The sequence below is a fragment of the Mus pahari genome, chromosome 10 (genome assembly GCF_900095145.1).
Source record: "Mus pahari chromosome 10, PAHARI_EIJ_v1.1, whole genome shotgun sequence".
NCBI classification, from domain to species: domain Eukaryota; kingdom Metazoa; phylum Chordata; class Mammalia; order Rodentia; family Muridae; genus Mus; species Mus pahari.
This window is the reverse complement of record NC_034599.1, coordinates 948,251-969,956: the sequence shown is the minus strand read 5'-3', so window position 1 is coordinate 969,956 and position 21,706 is coordinate 948,251. Positions and strand designations below refer to the sequence as shown.

The following is a 21,706-nucleotide window of genomic DNA, read 5'->3' as shown; positions in this document are numbered from 1 at the left end:
AACACGGGTTTCAGCTCCATTTCACTTCCTGGTGCCCCTTTACTACTTGAACCATACTTCATATTTTTCCTTTCTAAGCTTGCTCATTTTCATTAAAACACTCTTCGTAAGAGTGAACTTTAGTAAACACACAATACAATTTATACCAAGCTTTTTTGAGACCACCTTTCTCACAGCAGTTAATGTAAATCTCTTCACCTTGGCCTCAGACAGATTCTTCAGACAAGGTCGAAAGGCAACCACACCCTTCACCAAAATTTTTCACAAAAACAGTCTCTACACCATATACTGAAATTCTTCTCCACTGAAAGCTCTTGGGCCAGGTCTGCACAGCTCAGATGGCCCTCAGCAACAAAGTCTTTCATATCCCTACTAGAATGGCCCATTAAGCCTCACTTAAAGCATTTCACTGCATTCTAAATCCAAAGTTCCTAAATTCACCTCCTTCCAAACAAAAGCATGGTCAGGCCTATCACAACAATATCCAACTATTGGTACCAACTTCTGTCTTAGAGTCTCACTACTGTGAACAGACACCATGACCAAGGCAACTTTTATAAGGTCAATATTTATTTTGGGCTAGCTTACAGAGTTTCAGTTCATTATCACCAAGGCAGAAGCAACACAGAATCAAGGCAGGCATGGCACAGGAGGAGCTAAAAGTTCAACATCTTGTTCAGAAGGCAAACAGGAGAAGACTGTATATATATATATATATATATATATATATATATATATATATATATATAGAGAGAGAGAGAGAGAGAGAGAGAGAGAGAGAGATCAGCAAAACACATCAGAGTAACAGAAAGTCCTGAAGCTATGCTCAGAGAGCAAGGAAGTACTAGAGAGGTCCTTAGTGACAACACACTGTTTCTTCAGCAGATCTGCAAGTATTTGAAGACACCAATCTCTGTCAGTTAATTTGTGCACCTTGTCCTCACATTAACTGTCTTCATGTCTCTTAGATGGCTACCTTTTACTGTAGATTGTACAAAGTCCATACTTGATTCTCGAACATAGACTTTTCTCTCTTTCTTATTCGTAACACATAAACAAATGCCCAGTCTTCAGGGTTTGAGGCAAAACAGGGTCATTTTCTTATTGACAAAATCTGTTCGACAGCAAAAAGACAAGCAATGGGCTCATTATCTTTTGTTTGCTCTTTGCAAATGTTTACTGTAATTGTTAAGCATTGATCATCTTGCTTCACTTACATAAATACCTAATATACACACTGGGACCTGCTTTATACTCTTTCAGTACTGCCTTTAATCCTTTTTTCTCTCTTCTTTGTATCTCTCTGTGAGTTTGTGTGTGTGTGTATTTGTTCGATCAAAAGGAATGAAGGGCACTTTATGGCTCACTGAACACCAGAATTGCCTGTGGCATGAGTGATGAAGTGAAGAAGTATTTTCTTATTGTCACTCAAATGGTATTTAAGAATAAAAATCTTATATAGCTTCCAAAAGAAGCATCTCATACATTCTATTCTATGTTTCAATGAATGGTAATGAGACAAAGCACACACAACCTTCTGAGCATTAGAACACAAGGTCCACACAAATCTTTACTCTTTGTATTGAGCTGGCATCCTTATACCCAACCAGCAGCCTGATGTTATGTATCAGTGAGTTTAAGAAAGATTGTCTATAGATAAAACTAAAAAAAAAAAAAACAGTAAGAAATGTCAGTACTTAAGAGTACTTGATGATTTTGCAAAAGTGAAATGCCAGAGGTGTTCCCGGCACCACTTTTCAGGCTCTGGAACTCCAAACCAAGAGCCACCCAGGCCTCTGTGAGAACTGAACCTTGTGTGCACATGCACATACATCAAAATAAACAAATAATTTAAAAGTGAGAGCCTCTCAGAAAAATTATGTGTGTTTAAACCACAATGTGCTTGATTCTATTTTGATGAAAACTATTTTCCTTTTAAATTCAGCAAAATTATATTTGTCATTCAGAACATGGATTAGTTTTTATGGAGCAGTTTGTATAATTCTGCTGTAGATTTTTCCAGACTTATGTCTATGAGTTGCCACAGTGTGAAAAACTCACTGTGTCTCAGTTCTCTCAAGACAGGGAGCAGGGAATTGGCCATTTAAGATATTTGATCATCAGATAAAGAGTCTGTCAGCACATGCTTATCAAAGGCCAGTTAAGAATTTAGTATATAATTTTAGTCACACATTAAGGTAAATAGACAAAAACACAGCCCCATTTTAGAGCTGCAGGAAGAAAAAAAAAAGAAACACTCAGGGTCACCAAACTCTGAAAAGGGTGACTTTTGATCTTTATATCTAAGAATTAATTAAAGCTTTTATATTCTAAAATCTTATTTTAAAAGAATATTGGAAAAAGAAAATCAATATGTGTATATCATATGAATCAAATACCAATTTTCAGATTTTTGTGTGTGAACTTAGTTGCAATATGTTGTCAAAAGAACAAGGGTTATTTGATCAGGTAAATATTGATAATCAGGCAGTACCCATAAACTTGGAGAAGATGAAGATCATGAGTCCAGTACCAGCCTAAACTACAGAGGAATTCTGTCTGTCTCAAAAAACAAAACAAAACAACAACAATAATAACAAAACAAAACAAAAAAATACTAAACCAACCAAACCAAAAATAAAAAAATAAAAAAAAATAAAATACCTTGACAGCTAAAATAGTTCTATGCAATTTAAGTAATATCTCATGAAACAAAACCACTACATGTTTTATTAGCCTGTGATTGGGATTAATCACTGATGATACTTCCAGTGATTAAAAAAAAATACATAACTGATAAACTTTGCCAAATACTCTACTACTAACTGCATCGTGAACTCCACTAACTTGTGTATTTCCATGTGTCTTTTCTCTTGTAGAAAGCAGAGATTGCTATTGCACCTCTGACAATCACATTGGTGCGAGAGGAGGTCATCGACTTTTCTAAGCCCTTTATGAGTTTAGGCATCTCTATCATGATCAAGAAGCCTCAGAAATCTAAACCAGGAGTGTTTTCCTTCTTGGACCCTCTGGCCTATGAGATCTGGATGTGCATAGTGTTTGCATACATTGGTGTCAGCGTGGTCTTGTTCCTAGTCAGTAGGTTTAGCCCATATGAGTGGCACACAGAAGAGCCTGAGGATGGAAAAGAAGGACCCAGTGACCAGCCTCCCAATGAGTTTGGCATCTTTAACAGCCTCTGGTTTTCCCTGGGTGCCTTTATGCAACAAGGATGTGACATTTCGCCCAGGTTAGTATCAAAACTTCACTAGGTTTCAGAATTCTGATTTTTCTCCACAATCTCTTTCTGTATCTTCCTTTCCTGGAGTCAAAACATTTTCTGTAATGCAGGAAAATTTTCAATTCTCAGATCATCCTAAGTAATATATCACTAATTTCTTCTAAGCTACCACAAAAGATGGATGCAATACAGAAAGTAACTTCAACAGAAAAGTCATTATGCAATCCACTGCCACTCCCCAGAATTATTTTGTAGTATGATTTCATCCAATGACTTGACAAGTGTTAACAAAATTGTAGAATAACACCCACTTTCATGGTATCTCCTCTCCAAAAATTGTTGCTTTGTCTATTACTATGATCTGTCATCAAAATTCATGTGGAATTTAACACAGGAAACTTGAGGCAAATCTTTGCTGTAGGGATTCTAAAAAAAAAGAGTCTGTATGGCTCATAATAGATGTGCATGGATTTTCATAAAGAGATGTACAGAAACTGAGCATAAGAGAAAGATTTGACCATGTAAACTCTATGCTAATTTAATAGCTCTGTTTCTACAAGAGGAGTTGTGATTGTGATTTCCTTTCTTTGGTGCCACTCAGTTATTGCATCACCAAACTCTAGATCATTACATGAAAGATGCTTCATTTCACTCTTGGTGCAACTAAATGTATACGATGCAAAATATTGGGTGTTATATATTTGAACATATATGTTTAGAGGGTGTGTGTGTGTGTGTGTGTGTGTGTGTGTGTGTGTGTGTGTGTGTGTGTGTAAATATATCTATGTTCCCAAAAGAAGGCCTTTTGGACCCAATGCATCAGAAATTCAGACAACCCAGAAAATGGCAAAAATCTGCTTAAAATTTCAATAACATAGCACTCAGAGTCAAGTAGAAAGAATCAGTAAAGACCAAGTTTTTTGAAGTGAAGATTAAGTCAATATTAAGTTAAAATATAGCAGATGCCAAGCTTCAAATTGCCAACTATTTGATTTAAATTAGCAAAGAAGTTTGGAGCATAGAAGCTCCATAGAAAATTCCAAGTGACTCTTTACACAAAACAAAAAGTGTTTAGGACTAGGGAGATTTCTCAGAGGGTAAACATGCTTACCACCAAACCCAAGAATCTGAGTTCAATAGCTGAAAATCACCTGGTAGATGAAGATAAATAACTCCTTCAAGTTGTCCTCTGGCCTCTTGTGTATAACATAGTGAACATGAGCACATGCCAATCCATAAATTAAAATATGTAATTTCAAAATTTAATACTATTTGGCATGAATAGTGGTTTGCCTACCAATAATACCAGCACTCAGGAGGCTGAGGCATGAGAACTGACCAAGTATAAGAAACCTTTGCTATATAGATTCAGGCTAGCCTAGACTACATAGGAAGAGAGCTCATGCCTTGCTGGTAAGAATGAGTAAAATTCAGTATGAGCATTCTTTCCTGCATTTTTAAAGTTTATATCATTTTAATTTTCCTTCTGTGAGTTATAACTCATGTGCACATTCTTAGTAGACATTGTTATGTCAACATAAAAAATACCTTTAGGACATCTGCTCAGCTCAAAGGTAGGTCACTTGGGACTCAGTCTTCCAATCTGGCCTACTATGGCATCCAGTAAAGCTCAGATGGGCTTTCCCTCAGTCTCTGGGCACTGAGGACTACATTCCTTTTGATATCTGCCAGAGAGGAAAGTTCCACATTTCTGCCAATAAAATAATAAATTCAATTTGTCATGTCTTCAGTGACACTTGCATCTTAGTTATAATGTAAAGGATATCATTATTAAATAGACTAACAGAAAATAGCACAATTTTGGGGTTTGAAAGGGGAAAACTGTGTTATCTTCTCCATACTTAGATCCCTGTCGGGTCGGATTGTTGGAGGCGTCTGGTGGTTCTTCACACTCATCATTATCTCGTCCTACACTGCTAATCTGGCTGCATTCCTGACAGTGGAGAGAATGGTCTCCCCCATAGAAAGTGCAGAAGACCTGGCCAAACAAACAGAAATTGCCTATGGAACACTTGATTCAGGGTCAACAAAAGAATTCTTCAGAGTAAGTCACAGGAAAAATAACAGCACCTTCATAATTATGAATTCTGGACAATGTTTGTGACAGTAATATTATGACCTAAACTAGAATAGATTAAAAAATGCATTGGCAACAACTGAGTTTACTACTTAGCATGTCCTCTCAGGTTTTTATAATCATAATTTTAACTTGCCAAAACTGTTTCACAAGAGGAAACCTCTCTAAAAAATAACAGTAAAAAGGTAACTAAGGTTATGTTATATAAAACATGATTTACCCTACACTCCTGTGTTACTCATTCTCTGATGGTTTTACTTTAGGTAAGCTTGGTATTTTGAGGCCAAGAATATAAAAAAAGGAAGGGAACATTTCTGTTAAAGACTGCATTTAATTTGCTGAATTCCACCCCCAAAACCTCAGTGGCAGACTATACTGCTTTCTGAACTGAATTAGTCTGTATGTTTTCTTTCTTACAAAATCCTGTTGATAAGCAAAGTACCTCCTTACCAGTTGTTTGGGAAACTCTGTAATGATGACTCTGGGGACCTTGTTAGGTTATATGGGATTTATACTTGGTGACTTTTGTTTCGCAGTAAGATGTTTCAGAGTGACACTACTGTGTCACATGTGTGGAGGTGGTACCTTCTGCTCTCTGTCACTGAAACACTGATTTTGTTTGTCTGTCTGCTGGGTTTTATCTTGTCAGATGTTCCATTTGGGAGTTAAATTGTTTTAACCTTTTTGAGATTGGGTTTTATTTTTGTTTGTATAAGTTTAAAAAGTAACTGGTTTGGCTGTGGGATATTTTTGTTCATATGAGTTATTATACTTTGTCTTTATCCATCTATCCATCCATCCATCCATCCATCTCTTTCCCCTACTGTCCTCCCCATATCTGTCCACATCCCCTTCCTATTTGTCCTCCCTTACCTCAAATATTCCCTTCTTTTCTGTGAATCCCCTGCTAGTTTGTTTCTTCTTAGGTCTACAATACTTACTTAGCAATGTGCACACACAGGTATTGCCAGATCATTTTTCTAATTAGGGACAAAATATTAAAGGGTAGCTAAAGTGACATTTTCATAGATATTAAAGTAGTAGTGATGAATATATTTTGTATTTAATATCAAGTGTTTGAAGACAACAGGTGGTAAATTATTTGGAATGTGAGAGATGTTTCACTATTTTCTAAGCTTTTTATTTGAAAGCAATAATAACTTTCATATTTTTAGATAGTATCTGAGAGAGTTAAATATGTCATTTTCTCACTAGCTTGAAAATAGACAAACCAAATGTGTGCCAACTTTAAATTTACCCAAATTTCACTGAAGTACCTTTTAAGAAGAGCATTGTTATTTTCATTTTGGTTATATAATATTACGGATATTTACATAAATCTGAAAGAACAAATCACTCAAAGCTTAAAACGAAGAAAAAAATGAGCATAGTTGTGCTTATTGTTGAACATTACCCACAGTACTACTTCAAATTTCAAATGTTCCAAAAATATTTGTAAATTTTTCTGAATTGCTAAGTATTTTTCCTGACAGGAAACTTTATTAGCAATATTATACAGCCAAGCATTCTCTTAACTTACTGAAGAGGTAAGCTTCCTGATTTTTGCCTGGAAACCAATCTGCATCACAATAGAATGCTGTCACTCACCTTTCACTGAGAAGTGATGGATCATGCTCACTCAATGCCAATATGTGCAGGTTCATCATCCGACCTTGGGTAAAGACATATCATGTTGATACCTTTCAAGAATCAAACAATCAATAACTTGCCATAAAGCTCTTTAGCAGCCCACACAATGCAAAGACTGACTCCTTAATCTTTTACAAAGCGTTGTCTTTCCTGTTCAAATCTGAAAACTGGTGAAGTAGATAAAAGGGAACATGAAAAGCTGCTTTTCTGTACAAGCCCTATCCCCCATCAAGTTCTCTTTTTTTTCTCTCTCTTGCTCATCTTCAGTTTTACAATAGGAAGATTTTCATAAGTGTGTGTATTTCTTCTTGCAGAAAACTCCAAAGGCTAAAGAGTAATTTTCCCAGCAGAACACTTTCAGGAATTTCAGGAATGTGTACATTTGGGTTTTCTCATTTTAAAACAAACAAACACACACACACACACACACACACACACACACACAAAACCACTCATTTCCTACTCTGTTTGACTCCCTCCATACCCATTCTTGGTGACCTGGTTTAAATAAACCATTTGCCTAATGAGCAGAAAAACAGGATGTGAAGGGCATTTTTGTACTTGTCAGAAATGCTTTCTTAAATGTACACAGTAATGGCTCATCTGTCAGCTCCACTTGGCCACCTCAGGCAGTGAGTGACCCACACACAGCACTCCACAAGAAAGAACTGCTATTACCAGCTGCAAAAGCAATATAGGCCATGTATGGGGGAAATTTTATATGTATTTGCCTTTGCTTCACTCCATTATGAAACTTGCTACACTTGGGGTCTTGCACACATGTGAAGCACAACCATGATTCTGTTTCTAAAGCATTCTACATGTCATGCATGAAGCCATTCTGTTCAAACACTTTTACATTACATATTTTACCAAACACACTGATTTCACTTCAACACAAATTGAATCATCTGCTTACTTAAGTCATCAGCATGATGGAAAAATAAGTGAAGTAGAAGACCAGCTCAGGGCTTAAAATTTTATCAAACAAGACACAGATGAGATCTCCCCATAACATGGGCCCTACTGCCGACACCACTTACAGAAAGAAAGCAACAAAACATCCATTAGAACGCATGATATTCATTTTCTATTAAGGGCAAATATATGAAATGCTTCATATGTGAGGAAGAAGAATAGTATCATTAAAACGACAGGGTTGTTTGAACTGAGACACTGATGCTCAAAATCAGATAGATTTTCAGGCATTGTTATACAATAACAATGAAACAAGCAGATCTGATGTGTCTAATTTGAAAAGTGACTTTTATGTGATCTTTACTTATTACCTTGGACATATCTATTTACCATGCCTGATTTTTAAGTAGACTCTACAGTTGAAAGATTTGGGGACTTAGAATGTCCATGACTATTGTATTTATTAGCTTTCTGGGTCTGAAGAATGTCCCTCATTTCAGCCCATCTCATCAAAATTATAAATATTTGCTTGCCCTCAAGCATGAACAAATATGCAGCACCCCAGAAAACTATGGGCATGGATGTTGTTTCTAGCTCTCTGCCTTTCTCACCCCTCATGCTTTTTCCATGTGTACGATCTTGCCAAGTCAGTACCCTTTCAATCACAGTCAACATTTCTAAACTTTGCCACAATGGCAAAACAGATCCAGCATTTGCCCATGAATGTGTTTTCATCTGACCTCTGACCTCTTCCCACTGAGGGAAGCTCAGCCCTTCAGAGCCCTGCTTATAAGTCCAATACTGTATGGATTCATCTTTTTTTTTTCCAGAATTTTAAGGAAAATCCAGAGCTAGATGAGTCCTCAGGAGGTAGATTTCCAGAACCGTTCTAACCTGAAACCTCTTTTCCAGAAGGTAGAGAGAGATAGGAGATTCCCCAGAGAAAATTGGCTAGCAAGACTCTGGTTTGGATTGAGATGCCGTGGCTCAATGAATAAAGTGGAAAAGCAATTATGGATGATTTCCAATATTAATCTTAGGCTGCCACATATATTTATACAAAAATGCACATAAAGTTCCACTCACACATGTTTCCACACAGATAATATCATATGTACACATACATACATAATAAACACATATATAAAATGAAAAAGTGAACATTCAAGAAAATATTGATGGCCTAAAAACTTTTAATACTAATTTTTTCCTATTCTACTATTTGTGTTTGCTCTCTTACTCTTTAGATGTAGTGTTCAGCTGTCACTGCAAACCTGGCAAGTGATTAGCGCTTTTCTTGTATTCTTAATTTTTTTTTAAAGGAGAAAATTCATTTGGTAAAATGCAGGCCATGCAAGCTGAGCATTGTGCTGTAGACTTGTAATCCCAGCACTAGAAAGGCAGGACAAGCAGGTCCTTAGGGCATACAAGCCAGCCAAACTAGCCTGCTAGATTCCGAGAGGCTCTGCCAGTACCTGACTAATACAGATACAGCCACCCATCAGAATGAGTCCCAGTAACCCCATGGTACATTAAAGGGAAGGAGCTGAAGGGGATTGCAACACTGTAGGAAGAACAATATCAACTAATCGGACCCCCCAAAGTTCCAGGAACTAAAATATCAACCAAAGAGCCATGGATGTGTTCATGGCTCCAGCTACATATGTAGCAGAAGGTTACCTTATCTGGCATCAATGGGAGGGAAGGACCTTGGTTCTGTGGAAGCTTGATGCTCCAGTATAGGGGGATACAGAGGTGGAAGTGAGTGTGTGGGTGGGGGAGCACCCTCATAAAAGCAGGGGGAGGGGATATAGGATAAGGGGTTTGTGGAGGGGAAACCAGGAAAAGAGATAACAATTGAATTGTAAATAAATAAAATAACTAATAAAAAAAATAACCTGAGCCAAAGAATAGGGTGGATAGGACCTGAGCAAAGACACCCAAAGTTGACATGTGACCTCACAAATGTTCATGCATGTACAACCATATACACATGTTTATGTACACTCACACACAATAATAGTAACTAACTAAAATTTAACATAAAGTCCAAAACAATTTAAGTAAATTAAATAATAAGTGTAATAAAGTCAGAGAGAAGTAACTTACAAAAGTAAATAAGCTTCTTGGCTAGAGTCACGGGTTAGAATGAGTGAAGCCAAAAGGAAGTGTGAAAACAAAAACCACTTGTCTTTAAAGCCCTGTGTGCTATTTTACTTGTTGGTTTGGTATGATTCAATCTCAATCTGTGTGAGTCATCTGGCACTTGGATATTCTTCAGAGGTACTCAATTTGTAAAGTACAGTGCGTATCTTCTGTCCCTTGAATGTTCAAGGATTGACAATATAAACTGACCTTTTGAGGCATGAAAAAAATATATATATAATATATATTTATCATATATATACCATATATTTGAGTTGTAATAGAGTTGTTACATATAACTTTATTTATATGTTATATATAATGTTTTATATATTATATAAAATAATATATAGACTATTATATATATAACAACTCTATTGCAACTCAAATGTATATTAGATATAATATACATAACACACACATGCACACACATACACACATACATATATGTATATACACACATACACAAACACTCACACACACACACACACACACACACACACACAGAGTAACTCTATTACGACTCAAATGTAGAGCTTAGAAGAGTTTTACAGAAGCAAAAATGAGGTCTGACCTGATCCTTTTCATCTTCCTCATGAATGTGATAGAACATTCATGTGATAGAAATTTCAATGCTTTTCAGGACCTTTTACATTCAATAACATCAAAACAATATTTGAGTAAAATGGTAAGTATAATAATCATCATGGCAAGTGGTACATGCCTTTTAGATCATCACTATAAATGTCTGGCATTTGGTTGATTTCTAAAAAGAATTTTAAAAGTTTAGTTTTCCAATTTCTAAAGACTTAGGTTTCTGCTATTCAAACTGAATAACTGATAATAGAATGGCCTAAAAGACGTACTGTAACCTCACTTCTGTCTATATTAACATGCTGTTCCCTTCTTTCCTGTATTTAATTTTATTTGCATTTCCTCCAGAGATCAAAAATAGCAGTATATGAAAAGATGTGGACCTACATGCGATCGGCAGAGCCGTCTGTGTTCACTAGAACTACAGCTGAGGGCGTGGCCCGTGTCCGCAAGTCTAAGGGCAAATTTGCCTTCCTCCTGGAGTCCACGATGAATGAATACATTGAGCAGCGAAAGCCCTGTGACACGATGAAAGTGGGAGGAAACCTGGATTCCAAAGGCTATGGTGTAGCAACGCCTAAGGGTTCCTCATTAAGGTGGGTGGAATAGTATAACAATAGATCATGCATTGTTATAGTATTCCACCTTCCCTGATGTCCCTGAAAGAATATTTTACTTTCTGTGTAAACATAGTGTGTTTGTTGGTTTATTTTCTTTTTCTTCATCTCATACTTTTGATCAACAATCAGGTAAAAGCATTTTTTAATTTTGATTCTAAAATGACCATAGTTGACATTAACCTTTGAAGGCCATATAAAAACCAAAGTGGTTGAACACTAGCTCCCTGCAGTGGGCTAAATCATGGGTATTGTATTTTTTTCTAGATCTCATCAACTGTTTTCTGTTGTTTTGCCCACAAAGAATGATGCTGCGTGCTGCCATATATCAATAGTGATTCTGCACTTTATCATTGTGTTGCCAGACTCTGAGTAAGAAGGAACCCATTTCTTCCCAAAAGAGAGATTGTCTGTTTCCATTTCAGTGTTTCATTTAGTATTGCATCATTCTCTTCCAGTGTATGTTGAGGTTGCATTGGTACTGCACATCCACATATAAAACCAACCAGACCTAGATAAAAGGGTAGCCTCTGACTTTATGGTGCTTACTCAGGTCACATTCCCATCTATTTTAAAGGGAGTATGGTGTGAGTAAGATCTGTAAAGTTAGATCAAGTATGACAAAATGAGATGTAGATAGACTCTGCCAAGTGGCTCACAAGAAAAGCATTACCTGTATGGGTTAAAGAGGAGACTTTCACTCTTACAGAAATACTGGTCAAATCTACCCTTTGCATCCTTTTGACTCTTGACATAGAAAATTCATGTTTACACTCAGGAGGCAGTATTCTCTAATTTCCTTAAGTAATAAAGGCTACTTTGAACCTACTGTGGCTAGAGCAAATGATAACTGACAAATCACTCTGGTCTCAGTGCTGCTTAGGAGAGAAGCACAAAGCACAGATTCAAGAGGAAATCACAGTCCTTGCTAAAGGGCTTAACCAAGAACCTGGTCTTGAGAAGTGATGTTTCTGGTAAGCCATTGAAAACTGAAGGTAATTAGAATTGTGCTATTGCACGGTCACAATGAAAGCAACATCAGTGTTCTGTAGTTATTTTAATTGGCTTCAGAAAGGGAACTGCAATGTACTTGGGTTGTGTTGGGCAAGGAGTGAGACATCTGTTTGTGAAACAAGTATGGGTATGGCGGAAGGATTTGTGTGGGGGAGGGTATTCTATGAACAGGGAACTTTAAAAGAAACAGTTATTTTTTTTAAAAAAAGCAGTCAGTAAAGGCAAATTTGAATATGGATTATAGCATCTTCACTCTCTGGTTAATTTGATCAAACATCTCATAAAAACCTAGAGAAATAATCAGGGAAACTTCAAACTAGTAAATTACCCACAAGGGGTCTAACTAAAACAATTTCATCCATTTAGAAACTTAAACTGCCACCAGGATGTTTCAACTTTGTTGACATATCTTGTATGAGATATTTTTAAAAGTATACAATTTACATTCAGTCAGATATCAGATACCCTTCTGTGGAGGTAGATGTACAAGAATACCTTAGTGTAAGGAACTTACAAGAAATAGAAAGGTGAAAGCCACTGTGGTTGGTATATACATATCCATGGTCAAGCTATTGATTACATTCACTGGCTGTCTCTCTTAATTAATTCTCAGTGGATATAGCTGCCTTGGCCTCTATTTTGTGTCTTCTGATAAAGTCAAGCTTCTGGAACTGAATTTGGCCCTAAGCTTCTGCCTCCCATTGATGACTACAGAGTTTCCTCTTAAATGTGCCACTTTGTGAAAACAACACTACAGGCATTGTTTGGGGCAATGCTGAAGGGCTTCATCTGTCTAGAACTGTGTAATAGTGAGTGATTGGCTTCCCCCTCTTTTCCTGCCCTTGTCTAGATTTTGTTAATGAGGCATCTGTTAAACTCAGCTTCCTTGATGGGGAGTTTGTTTACACATTTTTTATGCCACAGTTTCCTGAGCAAGCTGGCGCTTGCATGCCAAAGCCATAGCCATTCTGTCCCTGTCTTCAAAAGCACTGGAAAGATACGGAAGGCTAAAAGCATTCACCTTTCCTCCTAACTCAACTCCTCCATCCCCAGCCCTGTAAGCAAGAGGGGCCTATTAAATTAAACTTCTCATTCTTCTTCCCCTAAGAGACTTCTCTTTCAAGAAAGGCAAATCAATACAGAGTTGAATGAATAATCATCTTTTGTATACATTATTTAGTTTCTAGAAATAAGTTCACCTTAATTGTGTTCATAAAAGCAAGATCCAGAAGGCACACTGTCATCAGGTGCCCATGAAACATATCTTACTCAGCAGAAACTTGTCTATTTTTTTTTTAAATTTGGTCTTTGCATTAATTTTTCTGCTTATGGTAAGACATGTAATTCTTTGTAATTAACTGTGGCTTTCTCACAAACTCTGTTCTGATTTGCTAAGCAATGTGAAGCTTTAGAAAAGATAAAACAGTAATATTTCCTTCTGTGTAAGCATAACCAGATAAGGCTGGTAAATAGCTGGCCATGTTCCTTTCATCTATAGTTTTAAGCTTCCATACCTTACTATTTGTTCAAAATGCTACAGAATAAATGTAACAGAAAAGAGAAATAGGGGACATATAATTAGAATAGACAGTCATGACTTCTTTACTGTGAGCTTTAAAACAAATACAGGCAAAATCATTGCAGAGAATGTATCTGTGACTAGTCTAGAAAATGTCACTGTAGGGACTGGTGTGTTGCTCAGCAGTACATAGCCTGAATAGCAAACAACAGACCCTAAGTACAGCACAGATAATAAAAATGTTCCAGGTGACCTGGTATAAATGGAAAACATGATAAGCAGACCCTTTTACTGTTCATACAGATTTCATTTCAGAACGTTATTCACTAGAGATATATGCAAATCTTAAAAACATTAAGCTTTCAGTTATAGACAGCTCTGAAACTATTACTGCATTTTAACATAGATTCTCCAACTCTTACATGGCACAACCGTGCCAGGTATATTGATCTTTTTATTTCTTCTGAATCTCTTTCGTACACACACATTACTGTGTAAGGTTCTCTGGAATACATGGCACCTTCCACATCTCTTCTCTACTCTGGCTACTGAAAAATACTCTAATAACTATTTTCTAATTGGCAAATTCTTAAGGGTTATTTTGAAATATATATTTCAGGAGTCATTATAATGAGATACAATGAATATAAAGTTTTGATGAGAGATGTTTATTTATTTTAACTTAATGTCAATACCGTCAACATTATCACCTTTACATTCAAATTTAACCATTGTTTAGATTCTTTTTACACAAACTGGCCATAATCATTTATATCAGTGGGTGAATTCTGAAAATAAAAATCCTAGTTGGACTTAGAGATGCTCAGCTCGTCCTTGCAAACCAGGCCTATCATGGTTCTTATACAGTAGGCACTCACAAACTCCTAGCAGCAGCACAGTGATGGGGGTCTAGGGGGATGTAGGGTGATAGTATACAAAGAATAGGAAATAGAAAGCTACATCTTTTATTAGACTTTTTCTTTCTATGTGTAGCAGATCCAGTGCTCTTATGGGATATTTGGACCTTTCTTTCACATTCTTCCTAGGGTAGATACATGAAATAATATTGTAGTTTGTGTGTGAAAGATGTGTTATACTATAGAACCATTTTACAACGTGAAATTTGTAAAGCATACTTTATCATAAGTTCAGATGCACTTAAAACCTAGAGAGATAGAGTTTACAGCATAGTGGGTGAGAATCAAAATTTTGTTTTTATATCAGAAATAAATCAACGTTTAGTATTTAATATAAATATAAAAAGCCTTAAAAGTACAGAGAAGTGTGAAGATGGATATTAATATTACCAAGTTTCAGTTGGCCATAAATTAATAAACATTCATTTATGTCTTCTGAAAATGATACATTATGGATTTCTAAATAATAACATAATTTTAATGTAATATTTCCTTAATTTTTTCAGAATTTCATGTATATATACAATATATTTTGTTCAGATCCACTTTGTATCCACCACTAATTCCTCCTGGACCCTTCAACATGACTCCTTTACAAATTCATATTCTCTTTTATTCCTCTGAGTCTTGTTAATGCTGACCCTGGCCTTGTGAGCATAGATGTGTAGGCATCTACTGAAGCAGTGGCCAAAACTCCAAAGAAATCTATTCTTCCTCCTCCAACAACTGTCAAATGCCAATATAACACTTTAGCTCAGGGTGGGGCCTTCAAGAGAAACTTTCTCATGTTGGAATTTTAATTAGCTTTATCTTTAAGCATAAAAGTTTTATATTAATTATTATGCCAAAAAAAATGCTTGTGAAGGACCTCTATATTCCTGTTGAAATTTGAACAAATGCTGCAGCAAAGTAGGCTGTTATGATCCCGTTACGTTTTTAATATTGTGGTGAGTTGAACAGACTTGACAACCTCCTCCCCAAAGATTCATGTGTTTGCATGCTTGGCCCATAAGTAATGTCACTATTAGGAGGTATGGCCTTTTGGAGGAAATACATCAGAGTAGGGGTAGGCTTTGAGGTTTCTTATGTTCAGACTCTACCCAGTGCAGAGGAGACCCTCCTCCTGGATCTCTAAGAAAGACAGTCTCCTCCTGGCTGCCTTCAATCAAGATGTAGAATTCTTGGCTCCACCAAGTCAGTCTGCATACTGCCATGCTTCCCATCATTGTGACAATAAATGGAACCTCTGAAACCATGAGCTAGCCCCAATTAAATGTTTTCCTTTCTAAGAGTTGCCTTCATCATGCTATCCCTTCTCAGCAATGGAAACTCTATGACTGAGTTGGTACCAGGGACTGGGGTATTGCTGTGATAGGCATGACCATGATATTGTTGGGAAGAATGTGGATTTGGGGACTTTGGAAAGCTGTGCAATGCTTTAAGTGGGGCTTAATGGGCCATTCTAGTAGAAGGCTAGAAGACAGTAATGCTGAGGATGATTTAAACTGAAGGGTTTGGCTCAAGAAATTTCAGAAGAGAATATTAGCATGTTCCTTAGAGACTGTTTGTGTGATATTTTGGTCATGTGTTTTGCCCTAATCCAAAGAGTTAGCCTGAGGCTAAAGTGAAGAGATTCAAATTAATTGCATTGAAAAAGGAAGTCTCAAAAAAGCCTAGTATAGATTCTGCCCTGTGGTTCACTCTTATGAAGAGTGTTTTGATCAAGCATATCCAAACTAAGAAAGAAAAAATGCAAGATAAAATTTAAAGGGGCACCAGGAAGTGGAATGGAGCTAAATTCTGTGTTCTAGGATATTAAATGGATTAAGGGAATGGTGACCTCAGGCCAAAATCCTATCTTGCAGTTAAACAACAGGTGATTATATCATGTTAGAAGTTATTATGATCAGGTTATTGTTTTCATTTAAACATAAGAAGATATGATTATGTGTTAGATTGACATGGGATGGATTATGATAGCTATTCTCCATTGTCAGTTTGACTATATCTAGAATGAACTACAATCCAGGCCTTATAAAGATTGTGTGAAAAGACAAAGAAAAGCTTAGGTGAAGGCATGGTGGTACATACTTCTAATCCCAGCATTCGGGAGACAAAGGCATGCAGATCTCTGAGTTTAAGGTCAGTCTACATAGCAAGTTCCAGGACAAGCTTAGGTAATAAAGGAAATCATTGAAAACAGAAACTGGTAGAAATGTAATAGAACAGGGTGCCATGTTCCAGCCCCAGCACGCAGCAGAATTTAGCATTTTAGGTCATGTGGCTCTGCCTTTAGAGTCAAGAATAGAAGAGGTTACAGGGACAATTGAGGGCTTTTGAAGTTGAGCTAAATATATTTTGCATTATGATATGGCTACAAGCCTAGGGGCCAGGGAGTGAAATGTGGTGGTTTGAATAGGTTTGACCTCCATTTACAAATGTATTTGAGTACTTGCCCCATAGGGAGTGGTACTCTTAGGAGGTATGGCCTTGTTGGAGGAAGTGCATCATTGTGGATTGTTAGTGGGCTTTGAGGTTTCCTATGTGCAAGGTCCTCCTAACGCAGAGGAGAGTATCCTTTTGGCTGTTTTTTGATGTAGAACTCTCAGCTCCTCCAACACCAAGTCTGACTGCACCATGCCATGTTTCCTACCATGATAACAGACTGAACCTCTGAAACTATAAGCCAGCACTAATTAAATATTTTCTTTTATACGAGTTGCCTTGGTCATGGAGTCTATGATCATAACAATGGAGACCCTAACTAAGATAAATATAGTCTATCTGGCTAAGGATTAAATGAACAGAATAAAAATTGTTTGCACCTTTTATCATTCACAGACACACAGAAGCATGCAAATCCCACTTCTCTATAGTAATACTGGTGTTTACTGTGAGTACCAATTATTTTATATTCACAAATTAGCATGACATGTGGTAAACACATTGATGTGTCCTGGGGAAAATGATGGCATACTAGGACTCATATATCCATCCTTCATTTACCAGATGTTTCTGCTCTGTAGAAAAAGATGGAAGTTTCTACAACTATTGGAAATTTGAAGTTTTTAATTTAGCCTTTCTATAATTAAAAAAATGGCTAAAATAATATTTCTCTTAACGAGGAAACAAACATTCTTCTCCTACATTCCTGGATATACTATACATGACACATTTTGATTTTTCTTTCCATTTCATCCGAATCCTCAGATACATGACTCTATAGATGGTTTCTGGGTTCCAACTAGAGACACATTGCAGACACCTGAGCACTCAGTAGAAAGCTAAAAAATTACTAAATGTAGTGTTTATTTCTTTTTTCATTATTACCTTTCTACTTATAAGTTATATTTTAGTGACTTTTCTAGGCTGGAATAGAGATTTTTATGGTTATTTTAGAAAGATATATTTAACAAAATGAAATGACTACAATAGAAATTGTAGAGTCTAACCTTTTATAGCTTTTAATAAGAAAACCATGACTAGGCACCATCTCTAATATTCAAGGAAATTTCAAACTATTGGACTTTTCATGTACTTGTCCCATAGATAATAATATCAACCATAGTAATGTGTAACTGTAATCTCCGAACCTAAAATGGCAACAGGAAGACTAAGAGTTTAAAGACATTCTCAGACAAAAGGGCGTATGAGGCTAGCCTGAGATACATGAGACTCTGTCTCATAAACAAGTCAATAATAATAAATAAACATGAATTTTTAAGCATGCAGAAGATCAAAACAAATGTGTATTGTCATTTGAATCATCTCTTTCTCTCATGGTAGATAAATACCAGCTATGAGTTCCTTCTTACAAGTCTTCACAATGGAACTGGAGGGAAGCATTCCCTCAGTGGGTTCTGGAAAGCTTAAAACTAGAAAGGGAAACAATGTAGGTACTCAAATAAGAAAGTACCAAACAGCTAGGTGAAGTGCAGCATAAGAATAGACCTCCTAACGGAAGAGTAGGTGAAGAAATACATGATGCCAATATCTTAGAAGGTAGACATAAACAGCACGTACCACTGGGCCTGAACCTGTTGTTTCTGCTTTCTGGTCAAACTGGATTTGTTAATCTGGGCAGAATATATAAACAAGTTGCAATTATTCAGTTCTTAGCTACAGGACAAACACTATGCAACAGAGAAACCTCAGGCTTTCAACATCCTCAAGTGTACCTGGCCAGAATGAGTCAGAGTGTACGGGTATAAAGTGACAATACTTCTAACAAAGGAAGGGCAACTGTGGCATCATCATGAATATCAGAGAAAAATTTCTGTGCGCATGGAATTAGTATGTGGGAACAATGAATTCTTGCATATTGAAATGCACAAAATAGAGTTGAGTGAAACACAGCCCTGTTTTCATTTGTACTTTAATATTGAATTTATTTGTACACTCATAGTCAACTTCTCTAAATTTTAAATTTTTTAATGTAAAATTTTTTTCTTATTCTCTATAAAATAGATTTTCACAGTGACTACAAAGTAGTTATTAAAGCCTTTCAAAAAATAACTCTTCAATGAAGACCATGTGACAAGAAAGTCTCTTGCACATAGGATTTCAGTGCATAGGACTGTGACTTCTATAGATTACCTACTTGGCATTTGTAATCAGAAGATAGCATTTCTGTTTAATGTAGAAAACTGTATTATGAGTAGCTCTCTGTGAATCCTCAGAGCACCAGTACAGGTCAAACAGTAACTTTTGTGGCACTGTTTGCAGATAAGTTCTTCAGACATCTCCCTAAATGAAAACATGCAGGGTAGGGAAGCCTGGGTATGTGAGAAAGTATCCATTCACCGTTCTAGATAGGATCAGTATTTTGTGTCATAAGATAATATCAGCCAGTGTGAAATTGGTTTTATGCTTTTGTATTTAACAAAGGGGAAATAAAATGGTTTGGATGTTACAGAACAGTATAGAAAATAGTAATTATTCTGACAGAATAATATTATGCTTTAATATAGAATTTTAAAACTGCTGTTCATTCACTTTAAAGGTTTCTCTTGGGAGTTCAAGACAGACATCTAGCTGTTGGTTTCAGACTGAACTACTGGACATGTGAGGTGTCTTTCTTATAGATACACAGTATCACATACATAGGAATATGCAAATAGAAAGCCATCTTTCACATTTCCAGATGCCTGAGCCTTTGAAAAGCAAGCAATCTACTGATTAAATGATTTTAATAAGAGATGAGTAGGTGAGCAAATTACTGAAATGCTTGTGCAGTCATTGTTTATTCTTTTCCATAACTGAACATCATTCTTTTACATACAGAGATTCCCACAATTTCTGAGAATCAAAAATCAAAGAAGATATGTACCAAGAATGAAATTTACTTCTAAAAACTTTACAGCACCATTTCAACATAAACTTTCACAGCACAAAATTCAACAATAAAGGAAAATTGAAAGCATGAATCAATCTTTTCCATTTCAATCTTGTCTTTCAAAGTCTACAATACTAAGGCATTAAAAAAAGAGAGAGAGACTTGACCACATAAAGCCATGTGTCATATAGCTATCATACTGAAATAAGCCATATTTCATTTAGGTTACTTTTTTTATTCTGGACTACTCAAACAAGAAATTGAGTACAGATAAGTTTTTAAAGAAAATAATAAAGTGGGATGTTTTCTTGAATATTTTTTAGCAGCTAACAGGAATAAGAGTAAATTGAAGTTGCAATCAAATAAACGAGATACTAATAGCTGCACACTTTCAGAGTATATGAAAGCATGCATGGGTTTCTCTTCCATGTTTCTTCACTGCACAGACACAGATAAAAACCCGCCAAGAGTTACTTCCTCCTGGGTCTTCCTCTGATGCACCAAGAGGCCATAATCTGACTGGAGCTAAACAGACATGTATTCAGCTCAAACCTTCAGACTCCTCTCTTTCCAGATATTTACAACGAGCACCTTCAAGTAATTTAGAAAAACGTTGTCACCAGTCCCACTTTTTTATTGCTAGAATTTTAAACATAAAAGCAAAATTTTGTAGTAAAAAGCCATAAGGGAACTTAATATAGGTGCCCAAAGAACTAAGACAGTACCTGTTTTACCTTTAAAGGTAATCAGGAAAACACAGAATGTAAAAGGAACTGACCTTACACTGTCTCCCACAGCAATTAGTTACTTTCTATTAAATAATATGATAATGACAATATTACATTGGACAAAAAAATCTGTTCATCTAATACTAAATTTTCTGTTTAATTTGCTCACTTTAAAATGGTGTTTAAATTTGGCTCATATAAAACACTAAAAATCATTGGCTAGTATCTTTCTAAAGTGAGATGCTCAGAGTAACAGCATAATATTACTCTTTTCAAATGTATATACCTCTAACTCTTTTTTGGGGGGATGACACTGCAAATAAGGGTTAAGTGACTTGCCCAGAATTCCCCAGCTGAGGTTACAGCTGATGTCTTCTGACTCCTTTCTCCAGTGCTCTTATGGGAAAAGAACTTTTTTTAATTGTATTTTTAAGTATGAATACAGTTTACACTGAAAAATAACAGTAGATTTTTTAAAATTCTTTCTTTGTCTCAGTTTGCCAATACCGATAAAGCTAAAGTATATTCAAAATATCCATATAGGACTCAAGTTTGCACCTACATTTAAGTTTTTGTGAAAAATAGGATAAATTCTAATTTAGGTGAGGAAATTACACAGAGGTAGATAATCAATCCACTAAAGAAAGACTTTGTCATGGTTGAAGTTGGTTCTCAAAAAGATACAGAAAATTAACTAATAATCTCCAGTATCTAACTTGTTCAATCAAAACAAACAAACAAACAAACAAAACCAGCCTCTTAGAGAATCCCAAGTAATGGGAACCAGCTCCTTTCTGCTTCTAAATACTTGAAGCATGCTCTGCCTATATATTTCAGTCTCAGAACTCTCTGGAGTTGTAAGTGAGGGGAAAAGTCAGTTCCAGGTGACAGAAACAGAGATGAAGGTTTGGAAATTAAACAAACCACTTC

The 21,706-nt window shown here is 36.2% G+C and overlaps 1 protein-coding gene across 9 annotated transcripts in view; it reads left to right on the top strand.

Annotated features, from left to right (window-relative positions):
- Nucleotides 1-21,706, top strand: part of Gria4 (glutamate ionotropic receptor AMPA type subunit 4) — a 379,870-nt gene that overhangs the window by 329,111 nt on the left and 29,053 nt on the right. For all 9 annotated transcript variants that reach the window (XM_021205901.2, XM_029543717.1, XM_029543716.1 and 6 more), the window contains exons 12-14: nt 2,880-3,250; nt 5,108-5,306; nt 10,995-11,242. In XM_021205901.2, coding sequence (XP_021061560.1) covers nt 2,880-3,250; nt 5,108-5,306; nt 10,995-11,242 — 818 coding nt within the window. The remainder of the gene's footprint in view (nt 1-2,879; nt 3,251-5,107; nt 5,307-10,994; nt 11,243-21,706) is intronic.